We start from the raw sequence: 24,954 nt of genomic DNA, 5'->3' as shown, positions 1-24,954 counted from the left end.
AACACTTTTTATCACTTTTTGTTCCCCACGCTCTTTCCGGATTGAGTGTACAGAATAACAACGAGTTTTAGAATCGTTTCCTCATCCAGGCAACACCGGCCTTGTGAATCTTTCGCTCGCTGTGAGTGCAGGAAAGTGCGTCTTCTCTGGAGGTAGTTTGCATAATCGCCTCCTTAATGCATCATGGGTGTATCTGCACCTGGACCTGATGTGTACCTGCTAGTCATAATTACAATCCAATCATCCAGGTGTTGATACCAGATGGAGAGGAAGTCTTGATAATTATCAACATGTTTTGAAATGGAAGAGCAAACTTGAAATGATGCTTAATTGAAGGGCGGGGGGGTCACTCGCAAATTGGTTTAGCATTTCAGCAACAGTGCCACCCTAGTTTTAGCTTACTTCTAGTTTAATTATGACTGATTTTTGAATATATTTTATTTGATATATTTTTTTGTGAGACTTTTATGCCAGAAGACACACGTGGAAAGGTGAGCGAGATTTGGAGAGAGGAGCGGCAGGGTTGTCAGTGTTTGATGTTTCAGATTTCAGAAAGTTTTTTGCTCAATGACTAAATTGTCCAGATGCCTAATGAATATGGACAGTGGGACCTGAAGCTGTGAATGCATTTCAGTCCATTTCAATACCGACTGGTTGTCAGCTTCGCTGCACGGTGTCCTGAGCCAAAGTGAGACAGTTTCTAACGGCAGCGTCTCCGTCCCCCGGGAGACGCTGCCGTTAGAAACTGTGGACACCTTGTTCTTTCCAAGTCAATCACAGGGCTGCACAACGCTTTTATCTCCGTGATGGATGCTTCAGCTGGGAAGGACTGAGTGGTGAGTGGCCGCAGGTCGGATAAAAGTGGACTTATCAGTGATAAATGAAAAGCCGGGGGTTACCGGCTGGCCTGCGTATCAGCCAGTACACAAGTTCATTGTGTGTTCCATGTATCTCCATTTCTATCCAGACAAGTAGTTTTGAGAAACCATTGATAAAATGATGGTGATAAAATGAAAGACACTATGTTGATCTTTGTATGACTTAAAAATGCATTTCAATCATTTGTATATATCAATCTATGACCCGGTTTTAGCTTAAGAAATAACTTTTTCTTGCCGGCTTCCACTGTGAATGAAGAATCCCGCCAGGAAGTAAAATAAAAAATCAGTTTACAAAAACTCGCACAACTCCTGCAGCACAATCCAAGTCTCCTTCGACCTGTTTTATGCTCACTTTAAACACTAGTTGGAGCCTTTTTCCTTTTCTCCTCATTCTCGTCTTACACATTTTGAGTGTACGATTTATCAATTTCAGAGCTCTTTCTTAAAAAGAACCCGGCCCTCACTCTTAAATAACTGCTGCCTGTGTTTGGATTTCTTACTGCATGCTTGCACTTGGATATCTTATTGCTTGCACAGATTTCCTTCTGTCACTTCCTCTCTTCCCACTCAAGCTGCTTCTGCGTGGCGTAAAATGCCTTGTAGTGTCGAGCAATGAAACGGCCCCGGCCTCCCCGCTGGTGCGTTCGCTTTACCAGAGCATCCCTGACGGGCCGCTGCTCTTTGCCCTCATTCGTCCGTTTTCCTCCACCCGAGGCTGCGCGGCATTGCATTCTTTATATAATGACACCTACGCGTGCTGGAGCAGGTCAGCGGAGTAGGGTTCCATCTGCTGCGCTTAGCATGCTATGCGGCCGGCGGTGGTGAGAATATGGTTATGCAGCAGTCAATGCAACACAAGCGGTTTGAGGTGGTTAATGACTGCAGCAGCACGCTACATCAATAGAAATGCCACTGACGATCAATAACGTTTTAAACCGCAGCACCCAGCTTGCTCGCTCACAAACACATAGCCGAGTGCTAAAATAGCAAAGTTTAAACGGGCGTCACTATAACGACGGCGTAGACTGCAGGAAGAACACTTCCAACACGCGTGTGTTTCCAATGCCAGCTAAAGACAGGTAGAATGCTTACGCTGGGCAGACCATGGCTTCATTTGGTAGAAGTGAACGATTGATTTAGCTAACATTAGAAAGCTTAATACAAGAGAAGAAGCCGAGACAAGAGTGAAGCTCCATTTCCATTAAATTGTGCAGTGTTTTTTGCCTCCTAAGTTCAGCGTCGAGGCATCCAAGAAGAATTTCTTAAAGAATTCAATGTAACACTAGACTTATTATCAGCTGGTGATCTTGTGGGTGAAGTATTCCTTCAGAAAGACGCAGGCATCGGGAGACCACAGTCAAAGAAGACTTCATCCGCCTCTGAAAAGGGGGAAGGAATTACAGGATTGAATTGTTGACAGAGTAAAGCTTTCGCTCTCTTTATCGGGTCAAGGATAAACTCTCATGAGATTATGCTTTGGAAGGATATTAAGCTGTGAAACGGCTTTCAGTGCAATAACACACGGAACTTCATAACGCTGGAGAAATGGAATTACCTCCGCTCCGAGGCAGCCGGCCCACTTTAGCAGTTTACAATGTGGTGCATTGAGCAGCGTTGGGTAGTAATCACCCGTACGTCCAGAGAGATGACCTTTAGCTGGACCGTTGCACCTTTACACGCCGTCCTCCGCCCACCCAGACGCCGTTCTAAGAGCTCCTGGACCAAAACATGTTTGATTGTGGCTGTGTCTCCATGTGTGGGGCTTCAAATTGGGTGTCGGCTGAGTCACGGTGCTGACGGCAAAACTACTTTTCTGCCCATTTCTGGCCACAGAAGTGAACAAATGACTAAATCCACCTGCCACCCCTCCGCTTTCACCAACCAACCATGGCTCCAACATCCATTAGACCGGTGGCTCTATTGCGTCCTGCCACAGGGAGTCAAATGTACTGCTACTTTCAAATATTTAGCAGGAGGTGGAGGTCATTTTCCACCACATTACGAAATAAATCATTCACTACAACCCTTTTTACACATTTATGTCAGGGAATGGGCCGTGTCAAGCAAATGTTTACACAGCTTTCTTTACACACTTTCAATTGGGCAATTTTTATTAGTTATTTATGGGATGCCAGAAATGAACCAGAAGCAGTTGATCAATCCTATGAGTTGTTGATAATTAATTTGGAAAAGTCGTTTCCATGTCCCATTATGTCAACACTTTGTAGGTAGCCACACTGTGTAGTGATATGATTTGTGGTACTCAAAACTATTCAGCAATTCCGCAATTCCAAATTCCCCATAATTTTCTTCTAAATATATATTTTCTCCTATATATATATATAGGAGAAAATTATGGGGAATTTGAATATATACTGTATATATAGGAATATATACAGTATATATAGGAATATACTATGTAGGTTACCTTGACTTGAAAACCGAAGGATTGATGTTGCTGTATTTTCACTTCTGGGCGTTTTTTCTGGTCTATATACCGAGTTTCTGTTGTGACATTACTCAACAAGACAAATGACGTCTGTAATGTACTATATGGAAATTAGAATGCTCCATGTTCCTCATTCCGTTTGGATGTTTTTTCTTCTCATTTCTTTCACACAAGGCTCTCCAAAACTTCCGTTACTTCTTCATGGCAATTTATCTAGAGCCCCGAGGATGAAACTCTAATTTTGTTTGCTGCCTTTGTTGGGAAGGGAAAACGTAGCTCTCACTAATAATGCATGTGGATATGACCTGCAGTCAAATGGTTTAGCATTCCAAAACCATCAATGTTTTTGCTGAGTTTAGGAACATATTTATATTCAAATAAACGTTGGGGGTTTTCTGCAACATTACACTGTTTCCTATAGTTGCTCTTTAATTGTTTGACGACTCTGCTGTGGAGAAGATGGAGCACTGTTGTTTTTTGTCTGCCACCGGTATTGAGATCCATGGGATTCAAGCTACCCGGAGGGTGTGATGTGGCTCTTTTACCCTCTTTTACGTCCACACATTCTGCTCCCATCCCTCTGTGTACAGCCACATCTTGTTTCAGCAAACAAGATGTGAAATGAAACACGTGTTGTTCAGCACCACACAGCAGAGGCACCTACAAATTAGCTGCTGGATAGAGTCAAACATTTAACTTCTTAGGATTTAATAGAGATGGAAACCCGTTGAGTGTTGAACTGTGTATCAATGACAATGTCTCTCTGTGTCTTCTGCATCCTTGAAAACTATTAGCTGCAACAACTTATTTATACCAGGTGTTTTGGGCCCAAGCTTCAAACTATGAAGGTAACAATGATGGGATGCAAACAGCGGCATCCTGGAGGAGTCTTGTGTTTAAGAGTGCTAGTAGTAGCAGTATTCAAAGGGAATTCCATTTTCCAGCAAATACTTTCTTTTTCATTTTCTGTAGAATATTAAGGTGCCGTTTACTACTTTCATACTATCAGGTGTGTCAGCCAGCAGCGTCTCCACCCCTGTATTCACGTTGTGTTCCACAGTCGGTCCCGGGGGGGGAATTCTGGTGTCCCAGGTGTGTCATTTAGCCGGTGAGCAGGGTTGTCGGTGGCTTTACGCTTAACCCCCCCCCCCACTTCCTCCTCCCGCTGCCTCCTCATCCCACGGGTCTGGAGCGAGCCGGCTGCCTTAAACGCATCCACCCACACTGAACCATTCCAGCTGTAATGTAACACCGCTGCGAGAGGTGCGTGTGTTCTGTATTGTGAGCCGACCCGCTCTGAGAGAGGGAGCACGTCAAGGTTAACTGGCTCGGCTCTGTGTCTTCGCACAGTGTGCAGAGAATGAGGGTCAATTAACCATCTCCCTGCGCCAATCGGGGGGATGCAGCTGAGAATACTCCACGATAGAAACAGTACATGTTATATTCTTGAGCGGCACATCTGCATAGCAATGAGGAAATGTAGATGTTTCTTTTTAACTCCTCCTGAAAGCTTAAAGATTCATGTAAACGTTCATGCGACGCGTGAAGGCAGATGTGGGATTTAAATGGAAAAGTTTGTTGTTTGGTTCAATAATTTCCAGACTGGAGAACGTTTTCAGTCTTGCTTCCTGTGTTCATCGTCGCAAAGATGGAATTTATTTCCTTCTTTTAAATTTAGGTTTTAATAGTCAAATGGTTCAAAATGCTAAAGCTTTAAACGGGGACATTACGAAGGGACGTCCGTCTTCTTAGATTGGAAATCTATCTGGCCAGTCCTTGCAGATGAACCATCCAGCAACTTCCGCTCCCTTCGGAAGCCAATCAGCGTTTTTATGGACGAGGGAAGAACCGGTTGGATGAGACTTTGCCACATATTCCAGGATCTTCGCCTGTCCGTCAGGAATTGTAGAGTCACGTTCCTGATTACGCGGCTGTGTTTCGGCGGCTCGTGTGTTTTTGTTTTTTCCATTGCTTGATCTGATCCCGGGGGATGAGGAGATACAGTATATAGGCCACGAAGCCCAGTCGGTTCGTTCACCTTATCGGCTCAAAGCCCTCGGAGGTGGCGGCGCCAACGCACGGCGAAACAAAGTGGCCAAATTGAGCCGTAATCCTTGAATGTGACACGGATCCCAGCACTTTCTGCTCAAAGGTTCGATAAACTGCAATAATTCATCTTCATCCTCTTTTTTTTAGGGCAAGCCTCATTACACGGTATGATCTGTGCAGGGGGATCCATTGATTATTAAATCCCTGCGTTAGCTACGAGGGTTATGAATATCTGTATCTCCCTCTTGACTTCATTGATGTGGTGCTGATGAGAGAAATGAGATGGAGAGAACGATAGAGGGAGCGGCACTACAAGCAGAGCTGATTTCCAAAGGCTTCGCACCGGAGCAGAGAAGGTTAATTGGATTGTGTCAACATGATATTGTTTAAAACTCCCAGGTCACCACGTCACTGTTCCACTTTCTTCTTTGGATAAAATAATGCTTTGATCATAAGCAGCGCACGGCTACTTTGAGGCCTCGATGACGCCCTCTGATACTGATTTTCTTCAGGCTTGTTCCTGGATTTCTCCCTTAAACATTGAACGAAATAGAAAAATATGCAAATGAATGGCTTAGTAAACCCAACATGGGTTAACTAAGCCATTCATTCCCACATAACCTGCCCCCTCTCTTTGTGAAGTAATACCATGAGTAGGTATGCTCACAGATTCTGGGGCACGACAGAGCTTAAGATTTGGATTTTACATATTACATAAAGGAAAAACCGCTTAAAACCTGTGTTTGGTTTTTACCGGTAGACCCTGTGTTACGTAACTGGGGGAAGATGCTGCTCCTCATCCATCAGGAGGAAGTAAAGAGGCGGGGATATTTCATCCCTGGAATTTATGCAGGAAATGTTGAATTTGAAAATATATGCATGCGTATATTTATATGCCGCTAGTTTAGTGCCGCATCGAGGCTCGTAACGGCTGGAAGCTGCGTTTGTTTTGCACTGAGCGCGGACGGGCGGTGCGGGTGCAGCGGCGCCGGTCCGCGCTCTCCGATGAGGTGACCTCGTTGCTGTGTGCTGATTAGCAGCGGGTGTGTACAGTATTGACTCCTCACACTCGCCAAACACAGAACTAGTATTCACAGCCCCTGAGACTGCGGATGAGGAGTGGACGGGGACACGGGGGACGTTCCTGGGTTTGCTGACCTCGGGGTTGGAAGTGGCGGCCGAATCGTGGAGAGCGAGGCCAGGAGGGGCCCGTCACCTTTGACACAAGACACCCAAGTTACCGACCAACGCCAGCTCGCTTGCTGTAATTAGTGTTTTATTCGCTGGGATGCTCCCTCTGGCTTGCATAACGTTGACTTACTGGGAAAAAAAAAAGACTGCTAGTAGGTCCTAATGTAATGATGAAATGATACTGGAATTACGATCAGGTAAAAATGTGACCGTCCACTACTTGTTTGACTAATAAACTCCACTGTCTTAAAGTTTGCATGAGATGGAACCAAACTGTCAGTCACAGCATCGCTACACTTAAACGCTTTGCGTTACGCACACAGGAGCTGGTCACTTTCCAGAGGAATGGGATTTAAAATCACGAGTATTGATTCATGACATTTTCAAGCAAACGCCTATTGTTCCATTTCCTCAGTCTGTGACTGATTAGTGAACAGAGAGAGAGACACTTATAGGTACACACTCAATCTGTCTGTCCCTGTTTGATTGACAGGTTGAAAGGGCAGTGCGGTTTGTTTAGCTAGCTAGGTCAGAAGGCCATGCGGATGTTGTGGCTGAAGAAAAACAATCTGGTAATGAAAAGTGACATTATGGAAAGGAAAAGGAATAAAGGTCATCAGGTAAAAGCAGACGTTTAAAATATATATTTTTTCAAAATGATATAATAATAAAGATCCTTCCTAATATTTAACTGAGTTATATTTTTAGTACATAATGTATTATATCAAACAAATTATATTTTGCCAATAAAAGCTCACCAAAATTAATTAAAATTAATATTGAATGAATGGTCTGTGTAATATGAGAGACGCCACTAGAGCTGATAAAGCACCAGAGAATTATCCCCCAAGTGGGTCTTCACAGAGCTTCCTCGGCGTCTTTTAGCTAATTGCTTTCTCTGTTGCTTTGCAGTGCATTTACTCATTCGTGAGGCTCGTTCCACAGTAGGAAGCTGTTTTCAAAGGACACTACCTTCCTCCGTAGTTAGGCCTGCAGCAGCAGCTAAACAGACAGATGTTTCATTTTCCTCTAAAGTTAAAAAAAGAGTTACACTCATTAAGGCAACAGAAAACTCCACATTAGTATCACTTCTGCCAGAATGCTAAGTGTTTACATACACCACTGGCTGCAGACCTGAAAACTAGTTAGAAATTCAGAACATTTCTACGGCTTCCTGCCTTCCACGTGGCAAAATGACCTTTTACTTATAACAAAATGTATTTGTTATTAAGTGGCTTTTTCAGGTCCACGAGGTTGTGCTGAAATCAACACTTTTTAAAATCAAAATTGAACTCAAGAGAAATAACACAAGGGTATCGTGGTGTATTGTGTAATTAATTTAAACTAGACATGAAGATCTTCCCTGTCGACCCCTTTGGAGAGCTACGCTCAACTATAAAGGTACACATAATGAAACGGTTGCGGTCGGTGCACAGTACTGCTACTTAATGAGGATTAAAACATTCAGGTTACCGTTCCAAGGAGGCACTAAAAAGTGTCTTAATGCAAATTTCAGTAAGTTGAATAAGTCAATTACACGATCGTAACAGTACATCTGCTCTACTTAACACTGAACTTAAGCTCAATGTTATATTGTAAAAAGCAGACACGGTGTGTCTGTAATGACTTTGACTCTGTGTGTGTTTTTCTCAGCATAAGCGCCATTATTAAGCTCAATTAGTCCTTGAAACCACGCTGGCAGCCCTCTGACAGTTTAGAACTTTTGGGAGCCTGGCTGTTTAGAGATTTAATGTAAGCAGAGAACCTGCACTCCAGCGATAACAGGAAGCTTATATGCTAGGCAGTGGGAAATCTCCATCCAGGACTTAACCTCCATGGATGAGATTATTACTGGCAGCTCTGGGTCGCAAAAGAGAACAACCCGTTTGTCCTTGGGGCGCGTTTATTCAGAGGGGAGGCTGCTGTTGGACCTACAGTTTGCGCAGGGCCTTCCCATCACAAGCTGAATTAAATTGCAATGAGTTCAGGAGGATACGGCGGATGCTTTAGAGCAGTGGTCCCCAACCTGGGGTCCGTGAGGCACCGCTGCTATAGAGGGCAACTACTTGGATGTTTGTATGCGTCATGTTATATCATTTCAAAAGCACCACTTACAGTGAGCATATTTTAAATGTTGCTAAGAAAACTAAATCAATATTTTAACATATTTGGAAAAGCTCCATCCTCAGTGACAAAGATGGATCAATGGTAATTGAAAAATGTCCGTCTTTTTACCAGGATTCCATTCCTCTAGACCACGGGTCCCCAAGTGTTTTTGCCTCACGGACCGTTTTCATGTTAGACGACACTTCGCACGCCGGTCTTGGAGGCGTGGCAGATAAACCTGACTAACTGTCCGACGGGTTGGGGGGGTAGTAGGTAGCTAACAGTTGCAGACCAACCAATCGGCGGGGGGAGGGAGGAGGAGGAGGATTGCAGTTCCTGGTCATTTCACTCAGTTAGGAACCTTTCTAAACAAATGTGACGATTCGAATCCAGCGCAGGGCCAGCTAGGCCCAGGATGTTCCCGTCTCCTTATTGGATACGCACTAGTGAGGGGCGGAGATGTGCAGAGCTAGCAAACTGAACTTGATGACCCTGTGGAGACATGAACAAGCTAACAGTTTTTATCAACCCAAAATGGTTGATGGAGCAGAGATTTTACAGAAATGATACAGCAAAATGTAATATATATATATATAAATAAATTCATGGGGTGCCCCGCTAATATGATGGTAGAGAAAACTGCGTGTGGTGCTAAATGCACCAAACCATTTTTCAGTTTCCAACCAATTCCCGGATTTGGATTAATGCTGATACCGTCACAATTACAATATCATAGTTCAACATGGCTGCAAATTTACGACCAAAGCAAAATTTATTTGAACTTTGTAGACTTCATTTGGTTACCATGCAGGAAATCAGCTGGATGGGATGATTAGTGCCATCTCGAAGTAGCCTTATCATTGAATGGTTTAATGAGAGTGGACCTTGAAAGGTCAAACAGCTGGTTGTGTTAGTTTATACAAACCGTGATACAAACAGCAGGTTTGATCCATATTCTCACGAATACACAAAGGTGATCCAAATAAGGTCCACTAACAAAGGTGTCTCAGGCTGGCTAAAATGTACAGCGGCAAAAACATCTTTGGCACTTATAAGCTAATGAATGTTTTCATTGGAGACCCCAACACCGATTGGAGCGGCCGCAAATAGAAATGCTCGGTGATCCATCCCAATATCTGTCTCTAATATCTACTGAAACATCTGCACTTAAACTTTGGTGTGAAGTGGCAGAGTAATTACGCTAACAAGCCCGATAGCATCCGCTCGTTTGTCCTTTGCTTCCTGCCCGTCTCGCGCTTCCCTCCTGTTCCTGTCTGCTCACCACAGCCTGTGTCGTCATCCCGCATTACATTCTGATCGTGTCTCATCGCCAGCATCTCTCTCCTTCTCGCGGCCCACTCTTTACCTCCGCGCTCTGCTGTGCTGACTCAGCCCATTGTGTTGATGCATGCGCGAGAGTTCCCGGCCTTGATTTAAAAGCATTAAAATGCTGCGGGCGGTGGACAAAAGTAATCTGTCTTTCTCGGGTCGGCCAAATGCGACGCTTGGCTTGCTGCGAGACTGCGTGCCCACGGAACCCCACCGCCGGTATTCGGCACGCTGCCAGTTGCGCCGCGGCGGGAACCTCCGTGCTCACCTTGCTGCATTGTTTGTTTTTCTTCTGGAAATGTCCGTTATGAACTGAACGCGCTTCAATGTGCCTCTTGTCTTTTTGTGTTGCAGGCGACACGCCTCTTTGCCCGTAGAAGTCTCAGAGACCCCTCTAAACCTTATTGCCCCACCGTGTAGAAGAAGCTACCCCTGTCGCAAATGGAAGTCAGCATCTTTTGGGTAAATAAAGGTTTTTGTTTTATTTTTATGGATGTTACCTTCTCTCCAGCGAGACCACAGCTTTGTAAGTCCATAACACAGGGGCGGACTGGGGGGGAAAAGGGGCCCGGGAGTTACTGTCAGAACGGCCCCCTCAATGCATCGCACCTATCGACCAGTCAGTGGCCCACTTGGGAAAATAGCCACACACACACACACACAAAGAAATTACATCATGTATGCTTTTGTCCAGAACATTTGGATGCATTAGCCTGCGAGGACACATGGAATAAAGTGATACTGGTTCGTGAGGGGTAGTGCAGCCCTAGCAGTCATTTTAACGTGTACTGTGATGTCACATGACGGGCTAGTTGGTGATGGAGGGGGGCCGGCGTTGGACCAGCCCAACACCCCGTGTCCCCTATGGCCAGTCCGCCCCTGCCAGGACATCCCAGTCACTTTCAATGTCTGTCATGTGATTATGCCCTGACTGTCTTTACTATGCGAGATCTGATCTCGCTGGCGTTGGGTCAGCAGCAAAAATAACTTTTATTGTGAAGGACTTGTATGTTCACCAGTGAATGAGGAGCTTTGATTTCAGCTTCTCTTTGATCATGATAGGTCCACGATCACAAAGGGCAAGGAACACAAATATCACATGCTTCAGTTGTAAAGAGTTCATGAGACCGTTTTTGAGGAGCCACTTTGACCGAAAAATCTACAGGACCACTATGTGCAAATCTACAGGACCACTATGTGATCAGGCAGTTGGCAATGAAGTATCAAGTGTGGTCACACGTGTGCAGGCACATGCTGAGCCGAGATTGAAGAGAAGCGTATCCATGGCTCCTGTCCTGATGCCGGTTAACAGTCTCACTGTGTTTATCCTCACACGTCGGACGCTGCCATTCCCCCACGCAAGGCTTTCTCTTGTGGGGTCTTCACTTTCCTTGCGAAAAATGACACTCCTCACAATCCCTTTCACATGAAGGAGAACGTGTGATGGAGTTGGCAAAGCAGACTCCTGTGATGACACATCACCTCCCTCCCAATTCACTTTTACTGCCCGGAATGGCGAAACGGAAAAAATGAGCGATGAGCCGGTGCTACTCTGCGGCCTCCGGGTTTGGATCGTCGCGAGCTGGACAGACACACACACACACACACATTTAGAGCACAGTAACGCCCTGCCTGGCTCTCCGTGTCCTTTCTCCTCTGCGTTCATTACAGATGCTCAGCGAGGCCCAGAGCAAATGAGGAGAGATGAGTTGGAAGAGATGAAAACCCTGAGAGCGTTGAGCAGTGGGACGCGGGCTTCAAAAGCTTCGGAGCGTTTTCAATGCAGGAGGGTGGGGGGGGGGGGGGGGGGGGCAGGGTAGTCTTGATGCATTCAGCACTCAGCAGTTCTAAAAGAAGCTTTTTCAGCGTGCGGGGCGGAAAAAAAGAAGAGATATCACTCTGTAGGCTTTCTGCCGGGGGGCACAAAGGAGATGGTGAAAGCCCTAATGAGCCGTGTTTGTTCTCCATGTTTATTGATTCTAATTAGCCGTGGAGATGAAGACCGTACAAAGAACGAGTGCTGAACACTTTGTTATTACAGGGAGGTCTTGAGCTGTCCCACTCCATTACGGGGTGTTTTTGCAGAGGAAACGTCGGGAGCAAGCGTACATCAATTACCAACGCGCGGCGGGAGTTGCGTGCCGCGTGACATTTGAGGTCACACTGGAGCTTACGGGAGGAGGTAGCTATGGAGATTGGATAATGAACACAATTACACGAGGGTCCCTTAAGGCGGTTAGGAAGTGACACGCTGCCGCAGGGGAGATTGTACGGCGAGAAAACCTGCCGCTACTGCGTCGGGCGGCTTTATCGGCGGATCGTCGGCTTTCATACTCGGTGGATGTGAGAATAACTGGGCGAGGAACATTTGCTAAATGATAAGAACGGCCTTTCTATTTTGAACTTCTCTGGTCTTCCACGTGTAGATTCCTGGTCATCCTGCGCGTCAGTTTTATTAAATCATTTTTTATTAGGAATTCAAACCATGATATCAGCGGTGGTGCTTGTATTAAAGAGACAGTTAACCTCGGAATCGAGAATACATATTGATCACCTTGTACTAGCCGTCAAAAACAGATGCTACGAGGAGCACACCTGGCGGCTTGAGTTTCCTTCTGTTTGCTCCTCGTGAGCCCTCTGACGGTCTGCACTATGCCACCGGCGCGTAGTACTCCGTCATCGGCCTCCATTTTCATGTGTTGAAACTTGCAGACAAAACCCCCAAGTAGCCACGAGTGTTTTTAGCATAGCCTTTGGGGACTGATATTGATGGTTGTCATTATACCCTCTGGTATTCTGTGGTGGTGGGTTTCCAAGGGGGTCTTGGACTCCGGGGGGAATGGATACCAAGTCTGTCATCGTGGAGGAGGGTGAGACGGGGACATTTTTGTGCATTTCTGTCTTAGTTTTCCAAACACAGAGGCGCAGCTGCAGGATTCACCCGGCTCAGTCAGAACTGATCCAAATAGGCCCGAGGATAATTTACCCTGTGCTGAGGCTCATCATTGCTTCTCCTTTAAGCCATTAAAGCTATGGAGCTCACACTGTCAATAAGTGCATTCACTGAAAACAGTGAACCTGAATATAAAAAAGGCGCTATCAGTGAAATGGTTTTGAAGGATACCGCCATCATGTCAAACTGATTTAGCGAGTACCACAGGTTGAAAACTAAAGGCAGAAGCTGAAGCTACAGATCGGTGTAAGCGTGAGTCAGCACATCCCCTGGGGATCAAGACAGAGGTCGATGAAATGAAGGCACGAGCGCGTTCCTCTAAAGCCGAGTGAGTCTTTAGTCACTGTTACAATCACTGAAAAGCAACAGAAGCATATATTAGCATCACAGAAACGTATATATCAACTTCTCCGGATAACAGATGTTCCCCAAATGGAGTGATTCCTCCGTGAAGTGGAAATCCAAAAGCCAGGGCTTCTAGTCGAGCTGTGTCTGACCACGGCCTGCCCGCCAGCATCCGCCTCTCTGCCTCTCATTACTGTTAGGAGAGCAGCTGTGTTAATGTGTTCCTTTGTTTCCGCCTGCTCTTGACTTGGGGAGTAAGCTGTGCATGACTAATGGATTCTGCCTCCGTGGTGTCGCCTCAGGTAGTCACAACAGCAACCTTTAATTCCGGTGTGCGTGTCTTTTACCGTGAGGACATTAGTGGTGAAACTGTCTCATCTGTTCATTCTGCTGCTGTTCTTTGGCCCACTGCGAAAGGTCTCGGGATGTAAGAGTTGAGTATGTTTTTGATGAGGGATCGGCGGCTCATTGTTGTCCAGTGTGCGCGATCATTGACATTCCATCTTCTCGTGTCTCTGATAATTCTGTATTTGTAACCAGATTTCAGATTCAATTGAATTCATTTTATTTTGTTCAGCCCAACATCACAAATTAACAAAACAAACCCTCAAAGGGGAAAATAAAGGAAAATAATGAGACCGGCAGAGGAGGGATCCCTCTCCTGACAGACTGCAGTGGATGTCATGTGTACAGAATGAACAACGGAAATACAGGACATTCATACAACAAAAATGATATATAATAATAATATTGAGAGTAGCAAGCCAGGCGTAAGGCAGGACTACTGCAGGGTCAACCACCATCAGATGCAACCACCATCAGGTATATTAACCATCCGATAGAACCACCATCACATGCAACCACCATCAGATGTAACCACCATCAGGTATATTAACCATCCGATAGAACCACCATCACATATAACCACCATCACATGCAACCACCATCACATGCAACCACCATCAGATGCAACCACCATCTGATAGAACCACCATCACATGCAACCACCATCACATGCAACCACCATCACATGCAACCACCATCAGATGCAACCACCATCACATGCAACCACCATCAGATGCAACCACCATCTGATAGAACCACCATCACATGCAACCACCATCAGATGTAACCACCATCGGGTATATTAACCATCCGATAGAACCACCATCACATATAACCACCATCACATGCAACCACCATCAGATGTCAGCAGGGCCATGGCAGGAGGCCGGACCGGGGTCCAGACGGAACCATGGTCCTTGGAAACCTGTGAGGAGAGAAAGCACAAAGACTCTGTGGAAGAAACAATGTTGGTGATGTGCATTCATGTTGACAGTAATAGTAATGGGACTAATAATGGTGTAAGAAGCTTCGTACACCATTATTGGCCCCCTGGCCATGGCCATGACAGAAGGCCGGACCGCGGTCCAGAAATGTTATGTGACCTTATAGTAATACAAGGTAGTTGTTGTATTACTATAAAATCTTTTGGGAGCTCAGTATGGAACAGGAAGGCCTTTGCCCTGCCTCTTAGGGTTTACTCTCTGCTTCGGGGCAGAAATAATAATATTAATAATAATAATTCAGTCCACAGACCGCCCCTGGTTCACCTTGGTATTAGTTTGTGCTGAGGTGCTCAGTGAGTGGCTGGTTTACTCAACTTGTCAAAATTGACAAATGGCTGCACTGCCTTCCCCCTGAAGTGGAATGGGAGTGCGACTACGTACCCGTGAAACGATATATAATAAAATTATAACAAATGAGAGAGCGAGTGGTCACCAATGTATCCGCCCCCTCTCAAAAGGTAGCCCTGTTATCAGACCTGTTGGTGTCACATTTTCCACATGGTGCCGCAGCTGAGAAAAACCCGAAGAAAGTTGCTGATTGTGTCTTGCATCTGTGTGATTGTTTCGGATTGTGACGCAGCATTCGGCACATTCAGCTGGATGGGATTTATAAATAACCACAATGCCTGTCATTGGAGCTGGGGGAATATTTATAGATTTCCTTGAATACTCTGCCCCAGTTGCATTCATTGAACACCAGCAGAAGTTATCTCCTGTGTGGTGGCCTCCACCAGTGATTCTCAACTGGTGGGTCGCGGACCCGTTTTTAATGGGTCGCGGGTCTTTGCCTGGGGAAAAAAAAAAAATTCATCCTGTGATTTTATTTTGAAGGGACTTTTTTAATGCAGCGGAGTGTCTGTTTGTTTGCCGGCTCGTCCGTCCAAGTTTTCAGCAGCGTGGGCCAGGTTTATTTAATTTATTTTGAATTTGTGCAAAAGCTGCTCCTCAAGACATAGTGTTGAGTTGAGAACCACTGGCCTACACTGAACACTAAAATGATTTTCTTCACCATTGTTCATAGTTTTTACTCCATGCAGTAGTTATAGTTTTTTATTATGATGTTCTCTTCCCAGATTAATGTGCATACAGGCAAACAGCTTTACAGAGGAAGTGCACTGATTCTGTATATGTATGTTTTTTAAATCATGAGGCGTGGTTTTATGACTGTGGATCTGCGATGGCTTCCCAAAAAGTGAGGAAAAGGACGTCATCGGAGTGCTCCTGCTTGTTCTCGTAGACGACAATCTGTTTCAAAGGGCAACTGAAGCTGTTGATGTGCTTAAAACCGGTTGTGCTGTTTACAACCATCTTTACTCCGTCCCAAACGTAATTTTCTTTTCGTCCCTGTGATTAAAAGGGTCTCTGTAGTCTTGCGCCCTGACGGTTACTCTGCTAATTGTTGTCCAACAACGTTGTTTTGGGCTCTTCAAGTAAGAGAAACTAACAAGTATCCTTGATTTCCACTAATTGTTTTATTGGTTGTTATATCGATTATTGCCTCCTTGTCTGCTAATCCCCCCCACCCCCCATCTCCTGAAACCGCAGTCTCCTGCCCGTAGGGGAGTTAGTGAATGTTCTGCCATACAGGGGGCCGAGCAGACTCCAGACTTCTCCCCCGCGCTGCAGCCAGCAGCAGTGGGAGGGAAGGAGTACTAATTCATCACCATCACCGGCCCGCCGCCTCCAAAAAGACAGTTAATTAACTTTCTACCGGCCACGAGAGGAAGCGCAACTGACTGATTGTGAGTGAGGGTGTGTTGGTGTGCGCGCGGGCCGACTCGGCGGACAGCCTGCTGAGCGTGGACATATTGGGGTTCGATCCTGAGGCCAGCTCAGCTCGCCAGCAGGAGCCCCACTAGGAGTTTATGGCCAGAGCTGGATCCTTGGAGATAAATGCATGGATTATATACATTATTTACCTTTGAGGCTGTGAAATATCTAGTGTAGCAGAGAAAATAAAAGTGATGTTCAGGACGATCCTCTCAGAACCACCATGAAGGCTGGTTTCTTCATAGCCCTTCAGAATTCTGTCTCGCTGGACATCATCAAATTGGCTATGTAGTGTTCTGTATCATACAATCTGATTTATATTGTACAGGATAGAAAAATATTTTAAAGAAGACATATAAAGAAAGGTCCAATTTGATAGGTCTTCTACACGTTACTGTGGCTATCACGTCTACCAACCCCCAAACGCTGGAAAACAAACAACTTGCGCATTATCAAATGATAAATATTAAACAGATTCATTTTTCTTTTAAATGAAGAAAAAGCTGCTCTTAGTCTCAGACCGGTCCGTATTTGTAAAATACCGTAAAAAAGTCAAAATCTGTGAATATCTTGCCAACTTTCAATACGGATCGACTTTTTGGAAAATGGAAATAATGAGGGAAGATGTGCGCAGGCTCCTCCATAGTTCGGTAAATTTATTCAGATTCGGACTGACAGACCGGTCTGCGAGCTGGACGCACTGGTCTTAATGTGCCGGTAATGATGGTAAATGATGGTTGTAGCTGGTTGTCGTCTACGGTCCACTACGGTTACCGAAGGGGGGCGTTTGTTTTTTGACAACGTTTTATCTCATAATTTCGACTTTTTATCCCCTTTCTTCAGTGCGGAAATGGGCTTCTATAGTTCTGTGAACGCATCACTCCAGCCAATCCAAAGACGCGGTTTGTAACCAATCAGGTGTAGAGACCGTGGTGACTGGCTCCGCCCCCTTACTGTCAAAAAGAAAAACAGCGAGCGCGTAGAAAACACCTTGGAGCGCGAGCAGAGACTAACCTCGAGCGCGAGGAAGTTCACGCTCCGCGAGCGAGCAAATATCTTGCGTGAAACAGACTTTTTTCTTTTTTAAATTCCGATTATTAACTTTTCTGAATCAAGACCGAATCGTTCTAGAGAGAATCGAGAGAAATCGAAAAATCCCCCACCCCTAGCCTTCCCCATTAAATTCTCAAGCACACTCACAGGAGATGATAGTGGAGAGATTAAGTGACCCTCCTGTCTGCACGGGCTTGTGCTGGATAGAATCCGTCTCTTCACTTGATCATTGTGTTTTTTCATTTCCAGTTAAGCCACTCTGAGCAGCTCCTGGCTTCCTCTGGCCTCCTCCTTCTCTTTCTCTCTCTCTCTTTGATGAGCAGAAGCCAATCGATGGCAAATTTGGCTCCGCCGGATAGTTTTTCCTGCGCTCCTCTCAGGACTTTTTGGGGCCAATGCTCTGCGCTGCTGGGAACTGCGAGGATGTTTGCAGAGTGAGGGGCACTTTTGGCCAGCAGCAGCGGCGTCATTGATCCCCCCCCTCCCCCCTCCCTTGCATTCTCTACATTACCCCCCCGACCAGATGACATAGAAACTGCTCCACATCAAAAGGGCACAAGGAAATCAAACACTGCAATGTGTTGCCTCGGTGGGCTTCCAACCAATGCCCAGCTCGTGTTACTAACACAATACCTCGCCACCCACGCAGAGTTAGTTGCTGCCTAAAAAAGTCACGGAAAAATGAGTATTTCTTTTCCTTAAACTGCCAACGAGGGCAATGTGACCGAAGAGATGAGGTGGAGGTGAACTTTTGTTCTATGTTCTGCTCAATAAATGGCCCGAATGCAAAAAGCAATTTTCCCTTTACAGTCTAAAGCATCAATTCATTATTGTACCTGGAGGACCCTCGTTGACTGCTATTATGTGCCCATTCATTTGCTGATATGGTTCAAGCTTTTGCAATTCATTTTTTTCCCCTTTTAAAATGGCAACAATAGGAAGGGAGGGCCACACATGTTGACTGGTGTCCATGTTGTATTTGGTAATTGATATCCTTTTCATTTATGCATTAATGACCTGTTCTGGGCAACGGTTATCCTTGAAGGTGGGTGCTGAAGAGCACTCCGTGGTACGGGATTTTCCGTTTCTGCGGCTGTCTGGAAGCAGTTTGTAATTTGAGATTAGGGGCCATCTGGGAGGGTAGAGGGTGAAACGTAATCCCTGTGTATTCACTTACTCCGTTTCAGCACAGCTTTTGGGACAGAGCAACCAATTGGATTTTTCTGCAGGCACAGGGTGTAGTTTTCCTGCAAAGCTGGGGGCTCGGGGGGAGGTGGGGGTGGCAAGGGATTATTCAAGTGCGTGGCGCCATTTGCTCTCATTTGAACGTTGCCGTTAACAGCAGAGCCCCAGTTTCTGATTGCACAGCGGCACTCAATCGACTCGATATACTGAGGCAACACCCCCCTAATGACTACTTTCTTCAAGCCGGCTACTCTCACATTCAACCTTTTTAGAAGCTTTAGCCGCCATTAGCTGTATTCCCTCCCCATGAGAGGGAGTGACTGTGGATCCACTGATCCCTAAACTCTGAGATTTCGAAAGATTTTGTAGATAATGACTGTGCAGATGTTTGTGTGACACAAACAAATTGCTGTATTTGTTATAAAAACCTGTCCTGCACAAAACTATATCTAAACCTCAACGAGGAAGCATGGAAGCCATTAACCTGTTGGTGGCACCTTTTTCTAACGATCAACATCAGCAGTGGCTGCTTCCACTTAAGTAATTCATTAAAGTACCACGTGTTGTGTTTCAGCCTCAACAAATCACCTTTGGTAATTTGTACTCACTGGTTTAATTACTGTAAACAAGCTAGAGTATTGACAAGGAGACAGTTTTAATGCCCATGATGAAAATCACAACAGCCGACGTATAATGTTTAGTTTACTAATTAATAGAGAACATACAGCTGAGGCTGATGCCATTAGTTTACCGGTTTTATGTAAGATCAAAAGTATTGGACAGCAGAAATGTTTACCTCCACATGAGGGTTCACCAAAGTAATTACAATTCATCCACAAGGGAAAATGAGTGGATGTGCCAAGTTTTGGTTTCAACCATGTCATTGGTGTTGAGAATTTTAAAAACAAATACTGGTTGACTAAATAGACTGTCACGGTTAGTCCAAACTCGTTAGGATTTATACTCTGGCCACCATGAATATCTGTACCACTTTGTCAATGAAGGGCAACCCCAGTGAAACTCTACAAGAGCAGTCAGGGGATTGTGTGTAAGAGCTAAATTATCTGTAAACTGGAGCACTAGAAAAAACACGAAAAAACACGGAATTCATTTGAAAGAAATCCATGACTGAGGAACGGGAGCGTACTCGGCGGAGGAGGCGTGACCATTACATTAAGAAACAAACTCAGCTTTCACTCATGTCAATTCTTTTTGATACACATTGGTGTCTTTTTTATACGTTTTCTAAATATGTCCTTTGGTGTTGGAAATTGTGCCCTGATCAGGTTGTTTATAGCTGATTCTCATACGGCCTCTGAGACTACAAGAGCGCTCTTCTCCTGCTCAGTGTGTTCTTTGCTGAGCTGTTTGTCTTTGAAGGTAGCTCAAAAGCATGGCGTCTATAGCTATTGATTGTCTTCATGGGGTTTTCTAGCTATGTGCATGAGGCTCTATGTGGCTCAACAGAAATGTGTTTCAAGGCACTCGATCAGAAGCACCTCAAGTCATTATTTCAGTCCCCACCGTGCCTAAATCATTTGGTTGAGAAGGCTGCTGGGAATGAAGGAAAGACCACTGGGTCTCCTGACTTTCTCTTTTCACTTTGGATCCTAAAGAGTAAAGCTCTTTTCATTATTCAAACTGTAAAACCTTGATACGGCATTAAGATGGCCTTTACTTTTTCATTAAGGTGGCAACAGCATCATGCTCGAGGACATCGTGGAGTATGTTGAGATTGGCTTTTTCACAGGTTGCCTGAATGCCTGAGCACCTCATCTAGAGATTTCCCCAAACATTCATCATTGCTTTCAGCCTGAGGCTGCCTGTGTTTTCTTATACTGTCAGATAAATTGCCGTTTTTTTTCTCCTCAACAGTGGTAACAGCAGTTGTTTTACAACTACAGTTATTTAATATTACATGAGAAAAGAATGTCCCACGTAGAATTAAAACACAGTTCGATATGATATTGAATGCAATGGGAAATGTTACCTTGCATTAGTCACATAAATGTGCGCCGTTTCTTGCAGTCAATGAAACAACATTAACCGTGGTCATACAAACTTAGCACCTCTTTGTGAAACGTGCTGGAGGATTACAGACGTTAGCTGTAAGCTAATGATCACCACTGTAGCAATAGTACGGATGTTAGCTGTAAGCTAACTGTTAGCTGTAAGCTATTGATCACCACTGTAGCAATAGTACGGATGTTAGCTGCAAGCTAATGAACACCACTGTAGCAATAGTACGGATGTTAGCTGTAAGCTAGTGATCACCACTGTAGCAATAGTACAGATGTTAGCTGCAAGCTAATGATCACAACTGAAGCAATAGTACGGATGTTAGCTGCAAGCTAATGATCATCACTGTAGCAATAGTACGGATGTTAGCTGTAAGGTAACTGTTTGCTGTAAGCTATTGATCACAACTGTAGCAATAGTACGGATGTTAGCTGTAAGCTAATGATCACCACTGTAGCATTAGTACGGATGTTAGCTGTAAGCTAATGATCACCCCTGTAGCAATAGTACGGATGTTAGCTGCAAGCTAATGATCACCACTGTAGCAATAGTACGGATGTTAGCTATAAGCCAACTGTTAGCGGTAAGCTAATGATCACCACTGTAGCAATAGTACGTATGTTAGCTGTAAGCTAACTATTAACAATACACTCACTTCAAAGCGACAGCAGTACGCTAATTATCAATAATAAATTAAGTAAAAATACATCAAACTAAAGAACAAAACCTAATTCAAATGTCAACTTTTAGGTGCCAATAGTGATGCCGAGGAAAAGTAAGTCCGCTCTTACCCAGCAGGCTGTCTGCTCATGTGACGACGGACCCCCCGCTGTGGCCGCTTGTGTTCATGGGGGCTCGGGATCGGTGCAAACCAAAGGCTTGATTCTTTCCCTCAGAGCAGCCGAGGGAAGCGGCCAGCGTGAAGGTAGATCAATGTGGATATGTTCATTAGTTATTTCGGGGTTAATGGTATCACTGATGCCACTCCACCGTCTGTCCACCCATTAAAAAACACTTAGGTTATGTTGGCTGGCTGCAGTGGCCACACGGGCAGAGCGCTACCTCAGTCCCAGTTTATCACACGAAGTGATGGGCGTGCAACAGTTCCTGAAACACACACACATGCGACCAGCATTCCTTGCGAGCCTCCTGTGATTACAAGGGCGTGTGTTGCCGTGTGAAGGGCTGCTATTTGTCTGACATGGCAGCAATTTAACACACGGCGGCACATTGTAAATTAAACAAAGCAACCAATTCCTTTTCTCCATACCCGAACACGACTCTGAATATGAAATCTGACATTAGACAAGGGCCGCTTGCCAAAAGGGCCTTTGTCTTTTTCATCTTCCTCCGTCTGTGGCCGTCATTTCTCTTCTTCCTGGTGTTTCTCTGTTTCTGTGTAATTTCCACAAGCAGGGATTTTACCCGTGACCTTGCACAATAGTCCATTGGTTCTCCACGGGACGGAATTTTTCTGAGCTGTAGGGATATTTTCTCTATCTAAATATCACTGACGTCTTATCTTTCATTGCAAGATTATGGAGCACTTTGTTCCCCCAATAAAAAAACATTTGGGTATCTGAGAGGGAAAAGAGATGCAACGTGCGCTGTTCTGTCTCTGTCTACTGGTTAATATCTCATTGAAAATGGTTCCAAACAGCTGCTTAGGTGAACCCAAAGCAGTTTGGTGGGTTTTGTTTCCACGGTACCCCTGCACCTCTTAAAATAGTGACTTTGCCATGAATCATGAAAAAGAAGAAATTTATTGAGACAATGGAATCTATACATCCAACATTTTGTCAAGTGCTGCCAATGTTGGTCTCAGGCCAATCAAGCATCGCGTACTAGTTATGCTGGGGGGGGGCGTCGTCCCGACCCCCAAAACGCCACCCTCTCCCAAGAAGAAGAAAGGGTTTAAATAATTTTGTATCGTTTTTTTGTGTGTTTTTTGCCGCCATCTTTAATCCTTGTATAAATGTATACATTTTACTATGACAGTCTGAACACACGCGGGCGTCCTCTTTGTTGTCACTGTTGGTCCCGTATTCAACGTCACATCTAAATGGGTAATTCCCTCGGGCTGATTCGGCATCCAGCGCTGACCCATGGAGAGGGTTCGTGAGGGGCGATTGGACGGTGGGACAGAACCAGACCAGGGAGCTCGCCTCAAAGTCCGAAGGGTGCGAATTGGGCCCAAATCTGGAAGTTTTTCCTCACGTTTACAATCGTCCACTTCTCGCTGCGCATGGCAGTTCAATAACAACAATATGGCAATTATTGTAAGTGAGACATAAAATGTTTTGATCAAACATCACAAATCCATGTTCCGTTTTGACTTTTTATTCGGACGCAAATGATTTTGGATTTGTTTAAAAAACCGTAACCGCAGTAATAAAAATCTGACCGTGATGTTCTGGGGCTTTTTTAAGCTTCTGGCGAGGATAAACGTCGTAGTTTTGTCAATTGTTTAGAGAAAAACATGATTTCTAATCCCACAGCGTTTCGGGGTTCAGAGGCTTAAGACATTGATGTTGAGCCGCAGCATCGGCGGCTCCACGGGGGAAGCGTTGTTTAAAGCAGGAACTCTGCACGCCGTCTCTCCCTCAGAACTCTGGGAGAAGGGGGAGCTTATCTCCGTAAAGTGTGCCTCCCAGTGCCATCGGGGGGAGGGGGGGGAGAGAGGGGCTGCATCAAGCTGTAATTGATGGATTGATGGTTCACCCCCGGTGCCTGAGGGAAAGAAAATACACACACACATATACCCCCCCATACACACACACACACACACACACACACTACTCCCCACCTCTTATTCACGCAGTAAGTGTTCACAGTTCATTATACTCACGCGGCAGGATGCCAAGACGGGATTGGCCTCGACGATGCATCTCAACCCCGGCATGGCGTGTTTCACGCTGCTGTGTCTTTTGACAGCGTTTCCCCCGTAATCAGTGTGATTGTGCGCAAGAGATCCAATCGATCCGCTGCCTCTGCCACAACTCTGGGGGGGGGGTGCATCAGATTATCTGGTGCAGTTGTAATCAGCTAATGACTGACCGCCACCAATGCAGCATCACGTGTCCTCTGCGCTCGCTGTCCACGGGCCTCTCACCAGTCACGCTTCCTCTTCATTGTTGATACAGGAGGGAGTTTGCAATTTGTTTGATGGACTCTTGAATGATGCATGATATGACTAAAGTTCTTTCTCGTGGTGTAAGTTGTTGTATAGCTTAAGCCAGTGCTTCTCAACCCTTTTATTATGTGAGAAAAAGAGGTATTACACGTCACTGTAGCCTCAGTGTCTGATTTATTAAACTGTCAACACTGAAGAGTGCATTGTTGTCTTGAATTAAACGCTTTTTTTATTTACATTTCAGTGAGAAACTGGTGCTGGTGATTCACTCGTGGTGTCTGTGCTGCGATCTGCGGCAACAGTCCGTGTCTTCTTAGCTTTGTTTGGATCATATTTAATGCAGAGAAGGATCCCTGACGTGAACATGTGAGGGCAAAAGCGAGTAGCTGCTCCAAAGCTTTCTCTCCCAGGTCAGGGTGTCTGTCCACGTCCTCGTCTGTTGTTCTCCCCTCCACTAAGTTCTACCGGGCTTTGCAGAATATAATGTGCGCATGAACATCGTCAGTATCGACATATCTCACAAAAGCAACGAGTTGTGGATTTTCCATCAGTGGATTCATCCAGCTGGAGTGAACAAGAGTCTTTTAAGTTTTCCCACAACTTGCTCGACAATGTCTTTTCCCATTTGATACTCGGAAAGACACGGACTAATTTGATAAATACTAAATATAAAATTTAGGTCATGAACTCATTCTATTTATTGAATAACTCTTGGATTTGAATGGATGGTTCCTGCAAATGAAGAGACTCTTATCGCCACAGTGAATTTCATTATATATAAATAAAACGGCGGTGTTATTTTGTTTGCATGACCCATTTTGCTGTGACTTAATGTTGTATTGCTGTGAAGATGAAACACGTTTCAGAGATGTGGACTGAGTTTTAACAACGGCCACATCCCAACATGAGCTGCATGGGCGTGTAAACATCCGAGCTGGGTAATACAAACACAAAAAGCGACTTAAAATGTAGCCGTAGCCTTTGTCTGGGCTCTAACGTGAAATGGGAACATCCTCTCGCAGCCTGGAAAACGCCTGTAGCGCTTGTACTCCGGGTGATTTAAGACCCCCGCCACCGCCATTTTGGGATATCGGTTGTAGCCATGGTTACAGAAGAGAAATGTTTAAGGCAGTTGGGGAGCT

At 45.1% G+C, this 24,954-nt stretch overlaps 1 protein-coding gene and 1 long non-coding RNA gene across 8 annotated transcripts in view; one reads left to right on the top strand and one right to left on the bottom strand.

Annotated features, from left to right (window-relative positions):
* The window catches only part of iqsec1b (IQ motif and Sec7 domain ArfGEF 1b), a 118,852-nt gene that overhangs the window by 29,410 nt on the left and 64,488 nt on the right, over positions 1–24,954 (top strand). For 4 of the 7 annotated variants that reach the window (XM_078092491.1, XM_078092492.1, XM_040203691.2 and 1 more), the window contains one exon: positions 10,360–10,467. The exons of the other annotated variants lie outside the window; for them this stretch is intronic. In XM_078092491.1, the coding sequence (XP_077948617.1) occupies positions 10,360–10,467 (108 nt within the window). The remainder of the gene's footprint in view (positions 1–10,359; positions 10,468–24,954) is intronic. 7 annotated transcript variants of the gene reach the window in all.
* On the bottom strand, positions 13,852–17,911 carry LOC144388969 (uncharacterized). The gene is made up of 2 exons (XR_013453257.1): positions 17,623–17,911; positions 13,852–14,573 (listed from the first exon to the last, which is right to left on the bottom strand). It is a non-coding gene; the product is annotated as an uncharacterized LOC144388969 (long non-coding RNA).

Source organism: Gasterosteus aculeatus, chromosome 17 (genome assembly GCF_964276395.1).
Source record: "Gasterosteus aculeatus chromosome 17, fGasAcu3.hap1.1, whole genome shotgun sequence".
Taxonomy (NCBI): domain Eukaryota; kingdom Metazoa; phylum Chordata; class Actinopteri; order Perciformes; family Gasterosteidae; genus Gasterosteus; species Gasterosteus aculeatus.
Note: the sequence above shows the minus strand (reverse complement) of the source record. Positions and strands in the feature narration are given on the sequence as shown.